This window comes from Oncorhynchus masou, chromosome 23, assembly GCF_036934945.1.
Source record: "Oncorhynchus masou masou isolate Uvic2021 chromosome 23, UVic_Omas_1.1, whole genome shotgun sequence".
NCBI lineage: Eukaryota > Metazoa > Chordata > Actinopteri > Salmoniformes > Salmonidae > Oncorhynchus > Oncorhynchus masou.
The window spans coordinates 38,331,198-38,354,726 of NC_088234.1; the positions used below are offsets into that span (position 1 = coordinate 38,331,198).

Consider the following 23,529-nt stretch of genomic DNA (forward strand, 5'->3'; position numbering starts at 1 on the left):
CAAAATATTGTCCATGTCTTAACCCTAACTGCAAATGTAAGTTGCTCTGGATAAGAGTGTTTACTAAAATGTATCCTTGTAGGATGGCCAAAATTAGGATGACTAAAGCAACAGAGGCCAGATCAAAAAAATTGGTCAAAAATCAGGAAACGGGCATTGGATCATGGCTGGATGCTCTGCGAGAATTAAGTGACAGGCTCACTGTTGAATTTAAATCAAATGTATTAATATAGCCCTTCGTACATCAGCTGATGTCTCAAAGTGCTGTACAGAAATCCAGCCTAAAACCCCAAACAGCAAGCAATGCAGGTGTAGAAGCACGATGGCTAGGAAAACATGACCAAGATGTTCATAAATGACCAGCATGGTCAAATAATAACAATCACAGTAGTTGTCGAGGGTGCAGAAAGTCAGCACCTCAGGAGTAAATGTCAGTTGGCTTTTCATAGCCGATCATTGAGAGTATCTCTACCACTCCTGCTGTCTCTCGAGAGTTGAAAACAGCAGTCCTGGGACAGGTAGCACGTCCGGTGAACTCTGGTGAATGAATCTTTCTTCTCAAATCCAATGGACATAAAACGATATAGAGGTATGATAGCTATCGATTCTGAGACATGACATGTAGTATTTTAATATTTTAGTATACACTTTTCATATGAATGCAAAATTTCTGTTGTTCAAAGATTTCTCACAAAAACAAGCGTATCTGAAATGTCAACGGAGCGGAGCACTGAGCATACCGCAAGCCTTTTATTTTCAATGTCCTTTTACATTTAATTCAGCTCGTGTCATTTTAATTTATTTTTTTTGCGACCAGTGGAAACACTTTGTAGACGACCACAACAACATTTAAAATCCTCAAAAGTTGCTGCGAGAAAGCAGCACCTGCTTATTATGGGATGCGCATTAGATTATGAAATATTTTTTGGGGGATATAATGTTAATGACATGTTACAGAAAAAGCCCACTGAATTGGTCAGAACATGAAGAATCATACTTGTTTTGGTAAAATGTATACTGAACAATAATATAAATGCAACATGCAACAACTTAAAAGATTTTACTGAGTTACAGTTCATATAAGGAAATCAGTCAATTTACCATTTTTTAGGCACTAATCTATGGATTTCACATGACTGGGAATACATATATGCATCTGTTGGTGACAGAAGCCTTAAAATAAATGGGCCTCACAATGGGCCTGAAGATTTTGTCACGATATTCCTGTGCATTTAAATTGCCATTGATAAAACGCAATTGTGTTCGTTGTCTGTAGCTTTTTCCTGCCCATACCATAACCCAACCACCACCATGGGGTACTCTTTTCACAACGTTGACATCAGCAAACTGCTCGCCCACATGACGCCATTCACGTGGTCTGCGGTTGAGTCTGGTTGGACGTACTGCTAAAATTGTTGGAGGCGGCTTATGGTAGAGAAATTAACATTAACTCCTCTGGCAACAGCTCTGGTGGACATTCCTGCAGTCAGCATGCCAATTGCACACTCCCTCAAAAGTTGAGACATCTGTGGCATTGTGTTTTGTGACAAAACTGCACATTTTAAAGTGGCCTTTTATTTTCCCCAGTACAAGGTAAACCTGAGTAATGATCATACTGTTTAATTAGCTTATTGATATGTCACACCAGTCAGGTGGAAGGATATCGTGGCAAAGGAGAAATTCTCACTAACAAGGATATAAACCAATTTGTGCACAAAATTTGAGAGAAATACGCTTTTTGTGTATAAGGAAAATTTCAGGATACTTTTATTTGAGCTTATAAAACATGGGAACAACACATTACACGTTGTGTTTAGGACCAACTCCATATTAATGTCCATGATTTTGGAATACATGTTCAATGATAAAATCCCACATACTTCTGCACACACACACACACACACACACACACACACACACACACACACACACACACACACACACACACACACACACACACACACACACACACACATAGTGAATTCATAAAGCTACACACAATACCCCATAATGACACACAGTTTTGTTGAAATTTTAGCAAATTGATATAATAGAAAAAAAAGAAATATTACATTTACATAAGTACTCAGACACTTTACTAAGTACTTTGAATGTTTCTTAAATCAAATCAAATTTATTTAGCCCTTCTTACATCAGCTGATATCTCAAAGTGCTGTACAGAAAGCCAGTCTAAAACCCCAAACAGCAAGCAATGCAGGTGTAGAAGCTCAGTGGCTAGGAAAAACTCCATAAAAGGCCAGAACCTAGGAAGAAACCAAGAGAGGAACCAGGCTATGTGGGGTGGCCAGTCCTCTTCTGGCTGTGCCGGGTGGAGATTATAACAGAACATGGCCAAGATGTTCAAATGTTCATATATGACCTGCAGGGTCAAATAATAATAATGACAGTGGATGTCGAGGGTGCAACAGGTTAGCACCTCAGGAGTAAATGTCAGTTGGCTTTTCATAGCCGATCATTCAGAGTATCTCTACCGCTCCTGCTGTCTCTAGAGAGTTGAAAACAGCAGGTCTGGGACAGGTAGCACGTCCTGTGAACAGGTCAGGGTTCCATAGCTGCAGGTAGAACAGTTGAAACTGGATTAGCAGCACGGCCAGGTGGACTGGGGACAGCAAGGATTAATCAGGACAGGTAGTCCTGAGCCATGGTCTTAGGGCTCAGGTCCTCCAAGAGAGAGAAAGAAAGAGAATTAGAGAGAGCATACTTAAATTCACACAGGAAACCAGGTAAGACAGGAGAAACACTCCAGATATAACAGACTGACCCTAGCCCCCCTACACATAAACTACTGCAGCATAAATACTGGAGGCTGAGACAGGAGGGGTCAGGAGACACTGTGGCCCCGTCCAACGACACCCCCGGACAGGGCCAAACGATAGTTCCAACCGCCGTGTAAGTGAATGGAGAGTAGGTGAACGGATTATCTCCGTATGTGTGGTTCCCACTGTGAAGCATGGAGGTGTGATGATGCTTTGCTGGTGACACTGTCTGTGATTTATGTAGAATTTAAGGCACACTTAATCAGCATGGCTACCACAGCATTCTGCAGCGATACGCCATCCCATCTGTTTTGTGCGTAATAGGACTATCATTTGTTTTCAACACGACAATGACCCAACACACCTCCAGGCTGTGTAAGGGCTATTTCACCAAGGAGAGTGATGGAGTGCTGCATCAGAGGACCTGGCCTCCACAATCACCCGACCTTAACCCAATTGAGATGGTTTGGGATAAGTTGGACCGCAGAGTGGAGGAAAAACAGCCAACAAGTGACTTGGATCAAACGTTTTGGGTAGCCTTCCACAAGCTTCTCACAAAAAGTTGGGTAACTGAGCCAGGTTTGTTGGCCTCTTTGCTCGCACACACCTTTTCAGTTCTGCCCACAAATTTTCTATAGAATTGAGGTCAGGGCTTTGTGATGGCCACTCCAATGCCTTGACTTCATTGTCCTTAAGCCATTTTGCCACAACTTTGGAAGTATGCTTGGGGTCATTGTCCATTTGGAAGACCCATTTGCCACCAAGCTTTAACTTCCTGACTGATGTTTTGAGATGTTGCTTCAATATATCCACATAATTTTCCTCTTCATGATGCCATCTATTTTGTGAAGTGCACCAGTCCCACCTGCAGAAAAGCACCCCTACAACATGATGCCTCCACCCCCGTGCTTCATGGTTGGAATGGTCTTCTTCAGCTTGCAAGCACCCCCCTTTTTCCTCCAAACATAACGATGGTCATTATGACCAAACAGTTATATTTTTGTTTCATCAGACCAGAGAACATTTCTCCAAAAAGTACGATCTTTGTCCCCATGTGCAGTTGAAAAACGTAGTCTGGCTTTTTTTTTATGGCGGTTTTGGAGCAGTGGCTTCTTCCTTGCTGAGCGACCTTTCAGGTTATGTCGATATAGAACTCGTTTTACTGTGGATATTGATATCTTTTGTACCTGTTTCCTCCAGCATCTTCACAAGGTCCTTTGTTGTGCATGACACAAGTCATTGATTTGCACTTTTCGCACCAGTTTTCCGCATTATTGTGTGCTCCCATGGTGTTTATACTTGCGTACTATTGTTTGTTTGTACAGATGAACGTGGTAACTTCAGGCGTTTGGAAATTGCTCCCAAGGACGAATCAGACTTGTCTACAATTTTTCTGGGCTGATTTCTTTTGATTTTCCTATGATGTCAAGCAAAGAGGCACCGAGTTTGAAGGTATGCCTTGAAATACATCCACAGGTACACCTCCAATTTACTCATATTATGTCAATTAGCCTATTAGAAGCTTCTAAAGCCATGACATAATTTTCTGGAATTTTCCAGGCTGTTTAAAGGAACAGTTAATTTAGTGTTTGTAAACTTCTGACCCACTGGATTTGTGATAGTGAATTATAAGAGAAATAATCTGTCTGTAAACAATTGTTTGAAAACAGGTGAAGTCGGAAGTTTACAAACACTTAGGTTGGAGTCATTAAAACTTGTTTTTCAACCACTCCACACATATAAATATATATAAAAGAGAGAACAATATAAAAACAACGCTCAAAAAAATAAAGGGAACACTAAAATAACACATCTTAGATCTGAATGAATGAAATATTCTTATTAAATACTTTTTTCTTTACATAGTTGAATGTGCTGACAACAAAATCACACAAAAATTATCGATGGAAATCAAATTTATCAACCCATGGAGGTCTGGATTTGGAGTCACACTCCAAATTAAAGTGGAAAACCACACTACAGGCTGGTCCAACTTTGATGTAATGTCCTTAAAACAAGTCAAAATGAGGCTCAGTAGTGTGTATGGCCTCCACGTGCCTCTATGACCTCCCTACAACACCTGGGCATGCTCCTGATGAGGTGGCGGATGGTCTGGTGAGGGATTTCCTCTGAGACCTGGACTAAAGCATCCGCCATCTCCTGGACAGTCTGTGGTGCAATGTGGCGTTGGTGGATGGAGCGAGACATGATGTCCCAGATGTGCTCAATTGGATTCAGGTCTGGGGAACGGGAGGGCCAGTCCATTGCATTAGGAGGAACCCAGGGCCAACCGCACCAGCATATGGTCTCACAAGGGGTCTGAGGATCTCATCTCGGTACCTAATGGCAGTCAGGCTACCTCTAGTGAGCACATGGAAGCCTGTGCGGCCCCCCAAAGAAATGCCACCCCACACCATGACTGACCCACCGCCAAACCGGTCATGCTGGAGGATGTTGCAGGCAGCAGAACGTTCTCCACGGCGTCTCCAGACTCTGTCACATGTGCTCAGTGTGAACCTGCTTTCATCTGTGAAGAGCACAGGGCGCCAGTGGTGAATTTGCCAATCTTGGTGTTCTCTGGCAAATGCCAAACGTCCTGCACTGTGTTGGGCTGTAAGCAGCACAACCCCCACCTGTGGAGGTCGGGCCCTCATACAGTCTGTTTCTGACCATTTGAGCAGACACATGCACATTTGTGGCCTGCTGGAGGTCATTTTGAAGGGCTCTGGCAGTGCTCCTCCTTGCACAAAGGCGGAGGTAGCGGGCCTGCTACTGGGAGCGCCTCCTTATGTACTGGCCTGTCTCCTGGTAGCGCCTCCATGCTCTGGACACTACGCTGACAGACACAGCAAACCTTCTTGCCACAGCTCACATTGATGTGCCATCCTGGATGAGCTGCACTACCTGAGCCACTTGTGTGGGTTGCATACTCCGTCTCATGCTACCACTAGAGTGAAAGCACCGCCAGCATTCAAAAGTGACCAAAACATCAGCCAGGAAGCATAGGAACTGAGAAGTGGTCTGTGGTTATCACCTGCAGAACCACTCCTTTATTGGGGGTGTCTTGCTAATTGCCTATAATTTCCACCTGTTGTCTAATCCATTTGCACAACAGCATGTGAAATTTGTCAATCAGTGTTGCTTCCTAAGTGGACAGTTTGATTTCACAGAAGTGTGATTGACTTGGAGTTACATTGTGTTGTTTAAGTGTTCCCTTTATTTTTTTGAGCAGTGTATAGATGAGAGTACAAAACATTTCCTATGAAAGTTTGTGCAATACATCGTTTTTTTATTGATATGAACAGTATATTTAAGAGGACAGATTTAAGGCGTGATATTAAACATTACATTAAAAAAATAAGACACAAAGTAATGGTGAACATTTTGAAATCTAAAATCATTACATTTAAACACCAATTGTTAACAGTAAAATCAGACACCATGAGACTGAGTGGCTTGCGATTAATTTGATTTAAGTAATAATCAAAACAATTTCAAATCGTGAATAATCTCCTAAAACAAATCTTTGGTGAAGATCATAATATTCAACAAATGTTTCAGTAGCAATAGGTTCTGGGAACATTAACCCACGTTGGACAGTCAAAGATATGGAGCCCTTTTGTGTAAGATCAAGTTGTCCCTACACACTGTTTTAAGTTCTGTTTTTTGCTTCTCCCCTAATGGTTAATATTAGGACTTGTGGAGGGTAAGCGGATCCTAGAACTAAACATAAGGGTAACTTATACCCAGAGATATACTGAACAAAAATATAAAACGCAACATGCAAAGTGTTGATCCTATGTTTCTTGAGCCGAAATGTTAAAAAAACAACAACATTTTTTTCACAGAAATCTTCCATACACAAAAAGCATATTTCTGTCAAATTTTGTTCACAAATTTGTTTACATCCCTGTTAGTGAGCATTTCTCCTTTGCCAAGATAATCCATCCACTTGACAGGTGTGGCATATAAAGAAGCTGATTAAACAGGAAGATGATCACACAGGTGAACCTTGTGCTGGGGACAATAAAAGGCAACTGAGTATTGAGTACTGAATATTTATGTCCGTTATAAAGCCCTTTTGTGTGTGTGTGTGTGTGTGTGTGTGTGTGTGTGGGGGGGGGCTCATTCTAATGTCCGGCTCTTCAGTGGGTGGCGGTGAAATGAATAGATTAGGGCCTAATTTATCTATTTCAATTGACTGACTTCCTTCTACAAACTGTAACTCAGTAAAATCTTGTTGCATGTTGCATTTATATTTTTGTTCAGTATATAACACTTTTACAACGAGTGAGTTCTTGTCCTTATAGCTTTGATCCGGTTGGCTGAAATGTGCTGGGGGCGGAGTAGTGAGATATGAGTCTACCAGCTTCCCTCCAGCCAGAAAGCAGCGCTCCATGGACAGTGGAGAAGAAGGAAGGATGGGTGGCTTCTCCAGCAAACAACACCTGGAGAGGCTGAGAGAGAGAGAGAGAGAATATATAAGAGAGAATATGAGAGAGAGAGAAGGTGGGTCAAAAGATGACAGAATACACCACATGAACTGTGTATACCTGTTCCCCTTGTTGTGGTAGTGGTTCAGCCAGGTTGTGTATATCCTGCAGTGAGGTTCCAATAGCGGTATAGGTGTAGGAGCCACAGGTCCATGGGTCATGGAACCACTGAGACCTCAGGACACGCCGTGGGGTGATGGTTGGGTTCCCTACACACACAAACACACAGAAACGTAACGTTATGACTATAACTACTGTTCCCTGAAGGAGGGAAAAGGAGATACAATACAACTATGTGGAGTAACAGTCGCAACGTATATTGAAGAACTAAAGTCACTCCTGATGAGGCCAATGAAATCCACGACACGTTGGAAGCCCTGCCTTCCACAGGTGATAACTCTGAGGCTCGGATATATTCCTTCAAGTAGGTACTACACCTCACTGCGCCCAGAACCGGGTGGCGCAGGGCCAAACAGACGTTGTACCTCATTTTCCTCCAAGGAAATGTAGTTATAGTCATAACGTTACATTCACTTTCAGTTGGTACTCTGGGTACAACACAACTATGGGGAAATGTAATCCTGTCCCAAGTCGACCCAATGGATACCAAGTGAAATATCCCATGGAAGACCACCCAGACCTCCAACCTGCAAGATGCAGTCATCTGGGGATTGCACGTTGCCTTAGACCCTCTCCTGTCAGCACGCTATGGGCTACACTTGGAGCAGTCACATCCAAGCGACAAACCTCACAAAAGTGTGGTGATGCCCAACTTGCCAGCGCACAAATATCCAACAGTCAATTCTTTAAATAAAGCCCAAGACGCTGACAGACCCCTGGGTAGAGTGGGCACGTACACCGCTAGGTAACCCTTGCTGCTATAGTGACAAGAAAAAGTATGTGAACAAGTATGTGAACCCTTTGGAATTACCATGATTTCTGCATAAATTTGCCATCAAATTTGATTTGATCTGATCTTCATCTAAGTCACAACAATAGACAAACTTAGTGTGCTTAAAAACTAATAACACAAATTATTGTATTTCTTGTCTATATTGAAAACATCATTTAAACATTCACAGTGTAGGTTGGAAAAAGTATGTGAACCCCTTCGCTAATGACTTCTCCAAAAGCTAATTGAAGTCAGGAGTCAGCTAACCTGGAGTTAAGAAGAGTCCTAGTGTCAGCTAAAGACTTCCAGAAATCTCTGGAACATATCTGTTGAAGAGTCTACGATACGTAAAACACTAAATGATGTTCATGTGAGGACACCACGGAAGAAGACCTTACTACACGTCTGAAGTTTGCAGAAGAGCACCTGGATTTGCAGTAAGTCGCTCTGGATAAGAGCGTCTGCTAAATGACTTAAATGTAATGTAAATGTGGATGTTCCACAGCGCTACTGGCAAAATATTCTGTGGACAGATTAAACTAAAGTTTAGTTGTTTGGAACACAACACCGTGTGGAGAACAAAAAGGCACAGCACAGCACACCAACATCAAAACCTCATCCCAACTGTAAAGTATGGTGGAGGGAGCATCATCGGTTTGGGGCTGTTTTGCTGCCTCAGGGCCTGGACAGCTTGCTATCAGACGGAAAAATGAATTCCCAAGTTTATCAAGACATTTTGCAGGATAATGTAAGGCTATATGTCCACCAATTGAAGCTCAACAGAAGTTGGGTGATGCAACAGGACAACGACCCAAAACAGAGGTAAATCAATTAACAGAATGGCTTCAACAGAAGAAAATATGCCTTCTGGAGTGGCCCAGTAAGAATCCTGACTTCAACCTGATTGAGATGCTGTGGCATGATCTCAAGAGAGCAGTTCACGCCAGACATCCCAAGAATATTGCTGAACTGAAACAGTTTTGTAAAGAGGAATGGTCCAAAACTCCTGACCGTTGCACAGGTCTTATCCGCAACTACAGAAAACATTTGGTTGAGGTTATTGCTGCCAAAGGAGGGTCAACCAGTTATTAAATCCAAGGGTTCACATACTTTTTCCACCCTGCACTGTGAACGTTTACATGATGTGTTCAATAAAGACGTGAAAACTTATAATTGTCCATTGTTATGACCTAGATGAAGATCAAATCAAATTTTATGACCAATTTATGCAGAAATCCAGGTATTTCCAAAGGGTTCACATCCTTTTCTTGCCACTGTATATGCCAGGGAGATCGCCTCCAATATCCATTGGGAGAGACGCTGCTCAGAGATCGCCCTGCCGCGAGATGGATTAGCAAACAGACAAAAAGCTGGTCACGTAAGTGGATAGCCCGGATCCGTTGCTTCTCAGAAGCAAATGAAGGAGTCGAAAAGGAAATAGCTCATAGCTAGAGACCTGTATGTAAGACTTAGTCAAGACCGTTGGGGCGAAAGCCACATTAGGATGCAACGTCCCCTTATAGTCGCCAGCGGCGAACAGAGTACAAGAAGGGTGTACGGATAACACATGGAGATCCCCAACGCGTTTAGCCGAGGCCAAAGACACAAACAAGGAGGTTATGTAGGAGGATATTCAGAACCGCAGGCTCCAGTGGTTCAAAAGGGGGCCTCACACAGAGCATCCAAAACCAAAGCTAAATCCCAAGTGGGCACAAAAGGTTTAGATACCGGTCTGAGATTGCACATTGAATTTCCACATGACACACTGAAATAGCAGCCATGTACACTTTCAAAGTGGAGGGATATGTAGGGAAATTAACACCCTGAAAATGAACAATTGGACCTCTCAGATCTTTGGAGCCCACAGACCCGAAATCTCTGTCCAAGTGTGGCAAATGTGCACCTGGGATAAGTGATCAGCCTCCAGTATCTATGCAGCAATAGTCTATGTGCCGGGGGGCTAGGGTCAGTCTGTCCGGGACAAGGTAGCACGTCCTGTGAACAGGTCAGTGTTCCGTAGCCGCAGGCAGAACAGTTGAAACCAGGTGGACTGGGGACAGCCAGCAGTCATCAGGCCAGGCAGTCCTGAGGCCTGATGAGGCATGGTCATTGTTAGAGGCTACTTTGTCTTCAACTCGTGTTGATTTTCAGGGTAGTGACCAATGGAGACCAAGCTGCAGCTTGTGGTCCTTCTAGTCTGACATGTTAATTATTAACTCCGTCTTTTATACACTGGGTAAAAAGGGGCATTTCCATCATACTGACACGCTCTCTGAGCTACCTCGGGCGTGGCTAGTTACAGGGCAAAAGATCAAAAACTATAATCTCGTTAGAAAACTAAATTCACATTCCTATCTTTACAAAAATATTATCTTCATTCATGTCATTTCCTACACAGCGTAAAGGATGTAAACCTGATATACACAGTGTGAAAGCTCTTCAAGTTACAAGATTTGTTATATCACTTTTATACCATTCTTAATGACATCACAAAATAGACATTAATTTCCCATATTCCGTCTCTCATCATTCCCCACATTCAGATGTTGAAATATTGTCCCAGTGTTCACTGTTGGACGTTAGAGTTTTTGAGCGGCAAAACCTTCTGTAACAAAGGTATTCCATTCACCAATACTAGAGACCAAATGGAGTTGTCTGCTGCCTACAATTTACAATCGACGTGAGGTGTCATAAAACCCACACACCAATTCCTCCTCCCCTCTGCGGGTGAGAGGGCTCAGTAGACACTGATCCATTGTAACCTGATCTTTGGATCCTATCAGGAGAGTCATGACAAATTAAAGATTTTGACCCATCCTACAGTGCTTACGAAAGTTCAGACCCCTTCACTTTTCCACATTTTGTTACAGCCTGATTCTAAAATGGATTAAATTACAAAATGTTCCTCATTCTACACACAATACCACATCATGACAAAATGAAAACAGGTTTTTAGATTAAAAATATATATATTAAATAGTATTCAGACCCCTGCAAGGAGACTTGAAATTGAGCTCAGGTGCATCCTGTTTCCATTGATCATCCTTGAGATGTTTCTACAACTTGGAGTCCACCCGTGGTACATTCAATTGATTGGACATGACTTGGAAAGGCACATGTCTATATAAAAGGTCCCCGAGTTGACAGTGCATGTCAGAGCAAGAACACAAGCCATGAGGTCAAAGGATTTGTCCGTAGAGCTCTGAGAGAGGATGGTCCCCAAGAACACAGTGGCCTCTATCATCCTTAAATGGAAGACGTTTGGAACCACCAAGAGTCTTCCTAGGGCTGGCAGCCCGGCCAAACTGAGCAATCGGGGGAGAAGGGCCTTGGTCAAGAACCCGATGGTCACTCTGACAGAGCTCCAGAGTTCCTCTGTGGAGATGGCAGAAACTTCCAGAAGGGCAACCATCTCTGCAGCACTCTGCCAATCAGGCCTTTATGGTAGAGTGGCCAGACGGAAGCCACTCCTCAGTAAAATGCACATGAGAGCCTGCTTGGTTTGTAAAAAGTCACCTAAAGGACTCTCCGACCATGATAAATAAGATTCTCTGGCCTGAACACCATGTGTCACGTCTGGACGAAACCTGGCACCATCCCTACAGTGAAGCATGGTAGTGGCAGCATCCTGCTGTGGGGATGTTTTCCAGTAGTCAGGATCGAGGGAAAGACGAACGAAGAAACCCTGCTTCAGTGCGTAGACTGGGGCGAAGCACACAGCCAAGACAACGCAGGAGTGGCTTCGTGACAAATCTCTGAATGTCCTTGAGTGGCCCAGCCAGTGCCCAGGCTTTAACCCCATCAAACAGCTCTGAAGAGACCGGAAAATAAAGGTGCAGCAACGCTCCCCATCCAACCTGACAGAGCTCGAGAGGATCTGCAGATTACAATGGGAGAAACTCCCCAAATACAGGTATGCCATGCTTGTAGCATCATACCCAAGAAGACTCGAGGCTGTAATCGCTGCCAAAAGTGCTTCAACAAAGTACTGAGTAAAGGCTCTGAATACTTATGTAAATAAGATATGTTTTTAATTTTAAATACATTTGCAAATGTCTAAACTTCTACATTTGCAAATTTCTAAAAACAAGTTTTTTCTTTGTCAATATGGGGTATTGTGTGTGTAGGTAGGGTGATGAGAAAAAAATAAATGATTTAATCAATTTAAGTAACGAAATGTGGGAAAAATGAAAGGGTCTTTCTGAATGCACTGTACATCCTGATATTATCAGGTTCTGACGACTAGATGGTTCTGTTCATGCTTTTAGGTGATTTTTCTTTTTAAATGTAAGAATTACCCCTCCCCTCAATGTTAAAGGAATAGTTCACCCAAATTACATATTAGTTTCCTTACCCTGTAAGCAGTCTATGGTCAAGGTATGACAGAAACCCACGCTTTGGTTATGTTTCAAATGCTAACTTTTTTTTAGCGTTTGTGGCACAGATCCAGTGCAAGTCAATGGAACCTATATTAGCATTTTCACACTTCATATCTAAGGATGAAGAATCAATACACCGAGCCACAGCTGCATACTAATTGTCAGACATGGAGCACTGATACTATATACTCGTTGTTGGGGTGGGACTGGCGTGGCGTGTCCATGGGTGACTTTTTACCATTTTTTTATGTCCAAATAAGTTTGATCCAAATCGGATGTTAGGTACTATACTAAAATATATGAATCCTATCAATTAAAAAAATGCCAATTTGGGTGCAATCAATTAGCTTTATTTCCCAGAGATCAAAATTCTATTTCAACAAAATAATGTTACAGGAATGCGAATTTTATCCGTTTTTAACATAAAACGATTTCTGAACAATCTGAGATGGGGTGGGTGTCATAACCCCTTTTTCTTGCGCATTGGTCGCTCAGACCTGTGTTAAGGCCCCTCGCTCCGGCGGTTAGCCTAGCCAAGTTTAAAGGGGCTGCTTCCTCATCGGAGGTGCACGCAAGACCCGATTCCTCGAAATCCTCCAACTCCAGGAATTGGAAATAGGAATGGGGTTGCCATTAAGCTGGGGGAAAGCTTCATTCACAGAAAGTCAAGGCTGCTAGCTGATGTTAGCCAGGAGTCTTTTCAGTCCAAGCTAGGCTAGATGGCCTTATTGACAAAAGCAAGGTCCGTTTAGAATAACCAAGCGACTTAACACTATACTAAACAATAGAGCTACACAAGCAACTCCACCGTGGCGAAGCAGGAATACCTAGTAGTAGCTAGTTTGCCTCTACGAACAAAAAGGGAACAAAAGATTAACACACTACTGACTGAAGTGGAGATTACAGACATGAAAGTACAATGGGTTAACCTGTATATGAGGCATGTGATGGAGGGGTTAGATGTTAGAAGGTTTACCTGTGAACCTGCGTATCAGGTGTGTTACGGAGTGTGTGACGTCCTGTTCTGGCAGAGTCTCCATGAACTCAGACTCATGACCAGCGATCCAGCCACACAACACATGGCCATACCTGGAGAGACAGGGGTAGAGAGGGGGAAAGAGGGTGAGAGGCAAGAGCCGTGAGGAGTTCAAGACATTGAGTTAGAGATCTTTAGATTGTGTGTATGTATTAATTACCGCTCAGTGGGTTTGAGGACAGTGAAACCAAACAGTTTCTTGATCCAGAGTCTCTCCACATCTGATACCTGGTCCACCAAGTCTGACTAGAGGGCAACAGTAAAACTACTGTTACTGTCTGTGTGTTTGCAATGATAGATATATATTGTGTTCCTCAAGGATCCGTTTTGGGCCCAATACTCTTTTCACCGCATGCTTTGTGTTTCATACCTCGTCTTCCCAAACCAGGTATATGACCTCACAGTCGTCGTCCCACCAGGGTTGGTCAAACTCCACAAAGATCTTGTTGTTGGTTCCAAAGCCCATCCTCTGAACAGAGTGCAGCTTGTGGAGGGGTAGAGGAGGGGAGAGGAGGGTACCATGATGCTTCTTCAGATAACCTGATAGAATAATAGTAGATATTATTAGGTACACTGAACAAAAATGTAAACACTTCATGTAAAAAGTATTGGTCCCATGTTTCATGAGCTGAAATAAAAGATCCCAGAAATGTTCCATATGCACATTATGCAAATTTCTCTCAAATTTTGTGCACAAATTTGTTTACATCCCTGTTAGTGAGCATTTTTCCTTTGTCAAGATAATCCATCCACCTGACAAGTGTGGCATATCAGGAAGCTGATTAAACAGGAGATCATTACACAGGTGCACCCTGTGCTGCGGACAATAAAAGGCCACTAAAAATGTGAAGTTGTCAAACACAATGCCACAGATGTCTCAAGTTCTGAGGGAGCGTGTAATTGGCATGCTGACTGCAGGAATGTCCACCAGATTATGGTATGGGCAGGCATAAGCTATGGACAACGAACACAATTGCATTTTAGCGATGGCAATTTGAATGCACAGAGATACCATGACGAGATCCCGAGGCCCATTGTCGTGCCATTCTTCCGCCTCAATCACCTCATGTTCTAGCATGTTCATGTACAGCCCCATGTCGCAAGGATCTGTACACAATTCCTGGAAACTGAAAATGTCCCAGTTCTTCCATAGCCTGCATATTCACCAGACATGTCACCCATTGAGCATGTTCGGGATGTTCTGGATCGGCGTGTACGACAGCGTGTTCCTGCCAATATCCAGCAACTTCGCACAGTCATTGAATGGGACGACATCCCACAATCAACAGCCTGGTTTTCTGACCCACGCCCCTACTTTAAAAATAGTTATCTGTGACCAACAGATGCAAATCTGGACTGATTTCCTTATATGAACTGTAACTCAGTAAAATCTTTGAAATTGCAGCATTTATATTTTTGTCCAGTGTAGTTTTGGAGGTTATTCTAAAAAAAAAGTAAACGAGAGGAGAAGAGAGACATGGCATGGTGCCTATTTTAGGTAGCCTGTCAGCACAGAAAACTCAGACTTCCAGTTCTTTGAGAAGGTATGGTCACAATGTCTGTTACTGGTTATAAAAGGTTAATGTTTAGAAACTTAGAAGAGATGTCATAAAATGTAATATAAGAGAACATTTTAACAGTAGTCACTTGACATCTGTGTGTGTGTGTGTGTGTGTGAGACCTACCGAGAGGGACAGTGAGGATGACGTGGTCCGCTGGGATTCTCTCTCCATCCTCACACTCCACCACTACAGGGTACTCTCTCCCTCCTTTCCTCACCACCTTCTGCCAGTGGACACAGCTGACTGGTCGATTGTAGGACACTATCCCAGTAGGAAGCTCTTTCATCAAGTTGTCGATTAACCCTTCATAACCTCTGAAAGAGTGAACAACAGTCTAGTCAAGTCACTCACACAGCGGTAAACTGAGAAAGGTGCAATCGATGTCCACACACACACACACACACACACACACACACACACACACACACACACACACACAGCAGAAGGATTTTTTGACAGCCTAATCTAGATATTTTATGCTTATAATTTACGACATTTGGTAGGCTATTTGTTACTCAACTTGTTTAGAATTAGATACACGCAGCTTCTCTTCGGTCATTACTTGTTGCCCTAGAATACTTCATAAAGCCTTGCTCACCAGAATAACGTCATGAAAATCAATAGAATAAATGTATCAATAATCTTGCTGACATCTGTAAAGTTCTTCTTTAACATTTAGAGACCGGGGAGAAACTGCAATAAACCGGAAAGATGTTCTGTAAAACTTCCAAATGACATCAGTTTGACCGGTTTTATGAAAAGCTGTGAAAACAATCCAACAAGATTCGGATAAGAATATTTCAGTTGGTCTTGGATGCATATTTTATGTGGTTAAAATAGCGTACTGTCAGCTTTATTTCTCCGAAAAAGATAGCACGTTTGCAAAGTACTTAATGGTCCATTCGCAGTCTCTCAAGATGCTGAAATAAATACATAATTTCTCTCCACTCCTGTTCCAGAGACAAAATTGCTTGCCGTAAAACGATACACCAAATGTTAATTTTGTAGCCTACTAATATTATATTAGGCTACATTGTGAGAGGTTATAGGAGTACAGTCATTGTGCAGATTTCAGTTACTATTCCATTTAACCCAGCCGCACCCCTGCTTTCCCCATCCCCTGCGAGCCCACACAAACTGACCGGGGGAAGGTGCAGTCCAATCCAGGCAAGGTCTTGTACAGTCCAAAGGCTCCCAGGCCCAGCATGTCCAGAGTGTGTGTTCCATTCACACAACACTCCGCCTTCAACAGAGTACTGATCAAAGACAGACGGACAGACTGACAGGACAGACTGTCACCTTGCCACCGCTCTGCTGCACGCTGACGCACCTACACACACACACGCACATTTAACAGGCAGACAAGAGATATAGGTATACAGTGTGTGTATGTGTGTGGGCGCATGTGTGATGTACCTCTGTCCTTATGAACTCTCCAACACTGCTATACGGTTCTCCTCCCTGTTCACTGAACTTGCCTCCCTCCTCCAACACCTCAGCAAACAGCTCTACAGCAGGACCCTTCAGCTCTGGAGTCAGCTTATGACCTGGTAGAAACACAACACAATGCTAACGAACTACTGACTAGCTAAGACTTTGTATGAGCCAATGTTTTTTCTATGGGGTTCATACATTGACCGACAAAAACCAACCCAAAAAAGGGAACGGAGAGCGCATCCACAGTTTGGTCTGTCGCTTGTACATACACAACTCATGTTAGTTCAACTCATTTTAACTTCTGACGGACAAGAAAAAAAACTGACTGGGTGACATAATATTACATTTTCATCCATTAAAATCAGTCTCTGTCTGGCCCAACTTTTTACCAGAGCTGGAGAACCAGTTTGGTACCCATGGTGGGTGACCTCCTATAGCCAGGTCCTGGTTCTCCGGAGTCAGGCTCTCTGGGTCCAGCAGGCTGTACTGTCTGGACAGACAGAACACTGGGTTAGCCTCCGACGGACCATGGATCCAGTTAGCACCAATCTCTATGATGTTATTACCTAGAGGAGAGTGGGAAGGGAGAGAGAGAGAGTGTAATACATTCAAACAAGTTTAGCAACACAAAGCATATGTGTAGGTTACACAATTACACAGCAATAAAAACAAGTGCTATGGTTTTATGATACAGACTGCAGTTAAAGATGCATCATGGTTTGATATATTACCACATATTGATAAAGCTACAGCCTACTGTATCACATGCTTTTTTGACAATGTTTATTGACACTGGTCATATTCAATGGGTGTTGCCCATTTATAAATTCATCAGTTATTCTGCACTCTGGCACAATCAGACGAGAGTGCCCTGAAATCAGAGTAGATGGCCAGACTGTAGGAATGTCCACCAGAGCTGTTGCCAGAGAATTTAATGTTAATTTCTCTACCATAACCCGCCTCCAACGTTGTTTTAGAGAATTTGGCAGTACGTCCAACTGGCCTCACAATCGCAGACCACGTGAAGCCCACGCCACCCAGGACCTCCACATTTGGCTTCTGCGGGATTATTTAGGGTGGGGGGTTATTTCTGTCTGTAATAAAGCCCTTTTGTGGGGAAAAACTAATTCTGATTGGCTGGGCCTAGCTCCAAGTGGGTGGGCCTAAGCCCGCCCAGGCCCAACATGACTGCGACATTGCACAGTCAGATTATGGCTTAATAAATTTATTTCAATTGATTTCCTGATATGAACTGTAACTCAGTAAAATCTTTGAAATTGTTGCATGCTACATTTTTGTTCAGCATATATTGGATCTTTGTCCAGCAACTGTGAAAAGTTTGGATGTGTGTAAAACCATCCATTATCTGCGTTGTTTTAACATTATATGCCCACAGGGAGAAAGGATGGTACCTATAAGTGTGACATAGCCTATTTAGAATTTGAATTTTATTATTCATTCTCTTTTTAGGCCTTATCAATAATTAATTAATGTAATCTTGCCTATTGACAATGTTTGGCATGTCCATGCACAGCCATAATGCAATTTACAATAGGCCTAGATCCTATATCAGTGTGAATGCTATTGCAGCCATGCAATTACTTAGAACAATGTGGACTGCAAACGGATTCAAGTTAACATATTTATCAAAGATGGGTTTACATTGTTATTTTATTTCAGTAAGCCAGTAGCCGATGTGAGTAAGACCTTTAAAAACAGGTCAACATTCACAAAGCTGCAGGGCCAGACGGACTACCAGGGCGTGTACTCCGAGCATGCGCTGACCAACTGGCAAATGTCTTCACTGACATTTTCAACCTGTCCCTAGCCGAGTCCGTAATACCTACATGTTTCAAGCAGACCACCATAGTCCCTGTGTCCAAGAACACCAAGGTAACTTGCCTAAATGACTAGCGACCCGTAGCACTCACATCTGTAGCCATGAAGTGCTTTGAAAGGCTGGTCATGGCTCACAACACCATTATCCCAGAAACCCCAGACCTACCCCAATTTGCATACTGCCGCAACAGGTCCACAGATGACATAATCTCTATTGCACTAAACACCGCCCTTTCCCACTTGGACAAAACGAACACCTATGTGAGAATGCTAAAAAATTGACAAAGACTCCAACCACCCAGCCATAAGATTGCTGAACAGCTAACCAAATGGCTACCGGGACTACATGCATTTTTACGCTGCTGCTTCTCGCTGTTTATTAACTATTATCTGTGCAAAGTCACTTTACCCCTACCTACATGTACATATTACTTCAATATAGCACCGTTAGTAATTTTATTGTTGCTCTTTAATTTGAGTTAATTTAGTAAAATGTTTGTTTTTTCTTAACTCTTATTTTTCTTAAAACGACACTGTTAAGGGCTTGTAAGTAAGCATTTCACGGTAAGGTCTACTGCACCTGCTGTATTTCGGCGCAAATGACAAATAAAATGGTATTTGATTTGATTTAGATATTATCCCTGCTGTCACCATTCAGACATTGATACCACATATGCATTTGCTCCTCGTGGAGTTTGTCTTACACAGTGTAGTGCATTTTAGAGTTGAAGAATGTAGAATCAGTTTAACAGGTGACAAAAAGATTATTTTACTATTGTAACATGCAGTGGGGAGAATTCTATTGTCCCCGTCAGGAGTCCAGGCTTTTGACATCGATGGTAGAGCTCTCATCTCTGGACCACACAAGCTTGAGATTGCATACTGCTAAGGCGCTCTCTACATCGGTCAGCAACATTGGTGACCAGGGTGGGATCCTTTCGATCAGTGGAGGCTGTTGGGAGGAGCATTAGTGGGACAGGGTTATTTTAATGGCTGGAATGCAATGGTATCAAACTCATTAAACTTACGGAAACCACGCCTGACTCTGTTCTATTAATTCAATTCCAGCCATTAAAACTGCCACTGCTTTCGACATCCCTATGGGGCCTAGGCACACAAATTCTCCTAGAGAGAAGGGGGAACACTGAAGTATGCGTTGATGACAGTTCTACAGTCAGAGGCCCAGGCTTTTGGCATAGATGGTAAAGCTCTCCTTTCTGGACTGCAACATGGTAAGATTGTGCCCTCCACAGCACTTGACATACATTGATTGGTAGTTTAACCTATAATTAGATACTTCAAATACTGCCTGAGACACCTTTGCTATTTGTCTCCGTACTCAATAAATGGCGAAACACTGTCATGGTGTTCTTTGTTTTCGAATGTATATGCATGAAACATACATCATGAAAACCATGTCTCACACTCAGTCATAGTTTGTAGAATAACAAATGGATTGGTAAGATTTAGGCACAGTCACCTTTTATGAGGTTAGTGGGAAAGTTAATAATTTAAACCACCTAAATATACTCATATTCACTTAACATTTAGTATTCATCATTCTCCATACCTTATGTTCCAATGCATCAAACTCTATGCATGCCCACCATGGAATTGGTCAGCTGCTATTTGAAAACTAATCTGGTTTAGAAATCAAAGTGGTTATCTTATTACACAGATTATGTCGCAAGGTATGCCACAGTGCCTTCAGAAAGAATTCATACCCCTTGATTTATTCCACATTTTGTTGTGTTACAGCCTGAACTCGAGTCAATACACGTTAGAATACCCTTTGGCAGCGATTAAGACTAAGCTTAATCTCTGGTTAAGACTAAGCGCTTTGCACACCTGGATCGTACAATTGTTTTTATACAATTCTTCAAGTTCTGTCAAGTTGGTTGTTGATCATTTCTAGACAGCCATTTTCAAGTCTTGCCATAGATTTCCAAGCAGATTTAAGTAAAACTGTAACTAAGTCACTCAGGAACATTCTTGGTAAGCAACTGCAGTGCATATTCGGCCTTGGGTTTTAGGTTATTTGTCCTGCTGAAAGGTGAATGTCTCCCAGTGTCTGTTGGAAAGCAGACTGAACCAGATTTCCCCCTCCTAAGATTTAGCTCTATTCCGTTTCTTTTTATCGTAAAAAAACGCATTAGTCCTTGCCGATGACAAGCATAGCCATAACATGATACAGCCACCACCATGGTTGAAAATATGAAGAGTAGTACTCAGTGATGTGTTGAATTTGCCCCAAACATAAGGCTTTGTATTCAAGACAAAGTTAATTTCTTTGCCACATTTTTAGCAGTTTTACTTTAGTGCCTTGTTGCAAACAAAAGGCATATTTTGGAATATTTTTAGTCTGTACAAGCTTCCTTTTCATTCTGTCAATTAGGTTAGCCATGATATATCAGACCTATACCACAGGTATGACAAAACATGTATTTTTTCTGCTCGAATTACGATAGTAACAAGATTATTATAGCAATAAGGCTCCTCAGGGTATTGTGGCAACGCATTGCATCGTTCCTAAGAATAGCCTCTAGCAGTGGTATATTGGCCATATGCCACACCCCCTTGGGCCTTATTGCTTAAATATGTTTTGGCAAATATCCATATTGCAGCGGTCTCCAACACGGAACCCAAACTGGCTGTGCGCGCACCATCGTGCATACATTTATTTTGCCCCCCCACACCCAGGTTAAAATATCAAAACAAACTCTGAACCAATTACATTAATTTGGGAACAGGTCGAAAAGCATTAAACATTTATGGCAGCTAGTTCCTTGAAATGAGACAATCATGCCAAAACATTTTAATTCACTGACAGAGATATGGATAATTAAACACAAATTGACGTTTATAGTAGCTGGCTAGGCTAGTCAAACTGTAATATTGCCTAGCTTTCAATAAATTGGCTAAATGGTCAACGATGTTACCTCTTCACAGGATCAAAACAAATCGTATTGCATGCTGCATATTTCAAGAGCACTCGAAAACAGATATTTAACTATAGCTATTCCTCTTCATCAGACAGCAACTTGCGTTTTCACAACAGGCTGTGTTTACGACTATAAACAGTAGATAGAAGATTGACTGTCTTCATCACGAGGTGTACGAGAGTTCAAATTCAGCCGTTCGCCACATTTACCCGAGTAGAACTTGTTGAAGTATACTTTTTATGAGAAAATTCAAGGTGCCAACACATGTTATAGTCATCATAAGAACGTTTTACTGTCATATGCAACAACAACAAAAAACAGCTCCTTCCTTAGACTGGGATCGATCAACTTCACGTTTTTCGCCTATCCTCTTGATGGCTGCAGGATGCAGTTGGTGAAGTGAAGACATAACTTCCTGACCTTTGATCACATGATTTTTGTAAAGTTCCTGCAGTCGAGATGTAAGAGTAAATCGGACGATTTTATCCCCATAATGCAATTGAAAAGCGGTGAAAATCGACTTGGCAAAATTAAGTGATCCGATCGAACGCACCCCTTTCTCTCCTCTTGTTCCCTCTACACTCACCCATTTTGCCTGTCTTTATCCTTCCTCCACTACGCCCCGTCGCTTCCAGGATCCTCACATTGCGGAAACCATGTTTGGTTAACTTCAAAGCTGCTCCAATACCAGATATTCCACAGCCAACTATTACTATCTGCGAGTCGAAACCGTGCCGCAAAGCCATAGCGGTATCCTGATGTCTATCAACTGGTCTCCGTCTCTCCCTCGATCTTCTTATTCTTCTTCGATGGGGTTTAACGGCGGTTGGCATCCAATGTTAATGGTTCATTACCGCCACCAGCTGTACGGGGTATTGAATAAGAACAACAAAAAAAACATTCCGGGAAAGGTGGAAAACGACATCACACTAAATAAAACACGTAAAATAACAAGTAAAATAAAAACACCATACTTCTTCAATCACAGTCCATTCCAAAATGCATCCCTAGGCTCAGGGGGCTGTGTACATTCACAGACAGGATTTATTGCACTGTATCGGCTGTGAAATCGTGAAGACCCCTAAAAACGTCAGCAGCATTCACAATGACTCCAATTTTCTTATACTTCTTCTCCACTTGTGCTGTACAGTTTATAACTATTGCAATAAATAATACAAAGTCCACCTTTTTAACATGTAACATTTCACTATCCCTCGGTTGATGAGAAACCTTTGCTGGTTGTGGTGGCTCTACATAACATTGCTTCTTCCCCACCACACACTCCTTTACATTTTCTCACCGCCCCCAGATAAGAGACACGTTGGACGCTCCTTACCCTTGCCACCTCATTCTCCTTCACCCTTCATAGGGCACTCCAAGAATTCAGGTGCATGTTCACCACCACAATTGCAGCATTTTTTCCATCCTGCACACTTGACACATGACCAAATATTTTACATTTATGACACTGAGGGGGCTTGTGCACAAATGCTCTTACTGCGCATCTCATGAATCCTAAGTTTATATGAGAAGGGAGCAGTGGAGCCCCACATCTTGGGGGGGGCTCCATGTTATTACAGCATTATTATAGCATTAACACGTGTCACATATCAGTTTGCAACAATGTAAAAAATATATACAGAATTTAGTTATTAAAGCTGCATACAAACTTTGTCTCTTTTTTGTTTTCTTGAGTAAGACAGCTCAAATGCAGGTGTCTCGGGCAAGCTCAGTGCTTTCTGTGGTGGTGGTGGGGCAAGCCAGCAGAAAATACAAAGCGTTGCGCCGTGATTGGCTCAGTGTTCTCTCACTCATGGGGACACTACTTCACCGCCAAGTCTAAGGGTAGACCTCAAAAATGTTTGCCCTTTGGATGCTGCCGTAGAGTTACAATAGAAGTGCCCAGCCAAGAAGGCTCAAGGTCATTGGCCACAGATAAAATGACGTCAAATCACATTATATGTACAGTAGCTTTGATTGGACTGATCATGTAAACGTCATACTTTCACAATCTTAGCTAGCAGTCATCATCATGAATAAAGTCAACAATCTACTGGTAAATCCCTTTTAATCCTTGTCATATGAAGAGAAAAAAATGAAGAGAAATTATAGATAAAATGTATCGATGCTCATCGGCCATTGGACATAAACATTACACAACAAGCTGGAAAT

General features: G+C 42.4%; 1 protein-coding gene across 1 annotated transcript; it reads right to left on the reverse strand.

The window, feature by feature from the left end:
- Positions 1-5,971: 5,971 nt before the first annotated feature.
- paox (polyamine oxidase) lies at positions 5,972-22,178 on the reverse strand. Its single transcript, XM_064932008.1, has 10 exons — positions 21,944-22,178; positions 16,966-17,142; positions 16,556-16,686; positions 16,282-16,469; positions 15,263-15,453; positions 13,948-14,117; positions 13,738-13,823; positions 13,518-13,630; positions 7,331-7,479; positions 5,972-7,234 (listed from the first exon to the last, which is right to left on the reverse strand). The coding sequence occupies exons 1-10, from the start codon at positions 22,101-22,103 to the stop codon at positions 7,082-7,084; spliced, it is 1,518 nt and encodes a 505-aa protein (XP_064788080.1). The 5' UTR covers positions 22,104-22,178; the 3' UTR covers positions 5,972-7,081.
- Positions 22,179-23,529: the final 1,351 nt, after the last annotated feature.

Bases quoted from the DNA above. Each gene is read 5' to 3' on its own strand.
- paox (XM_064932008.1), bottom strand. From the start codon at position 22,103: ATGGCTTTGCGGCACGGTTTCGACTCGCAGATAGTAATAGTTGGCTGT. The intron at 17,143-21,943 runs GTGAGTGTAGAG...ACTCTCCTCTAG, and splicing joins GATAAAGACAGGCAAAATGG to GTAATAACATCATAGAGATT. The intron at 15,454-16,281 runs GTCAGTTTGTGT...TCACTCTTTCAG, and splicing joins TTGGACTGCACCTTCCCCCG to AGGTTATGAAGGGTTAATCG.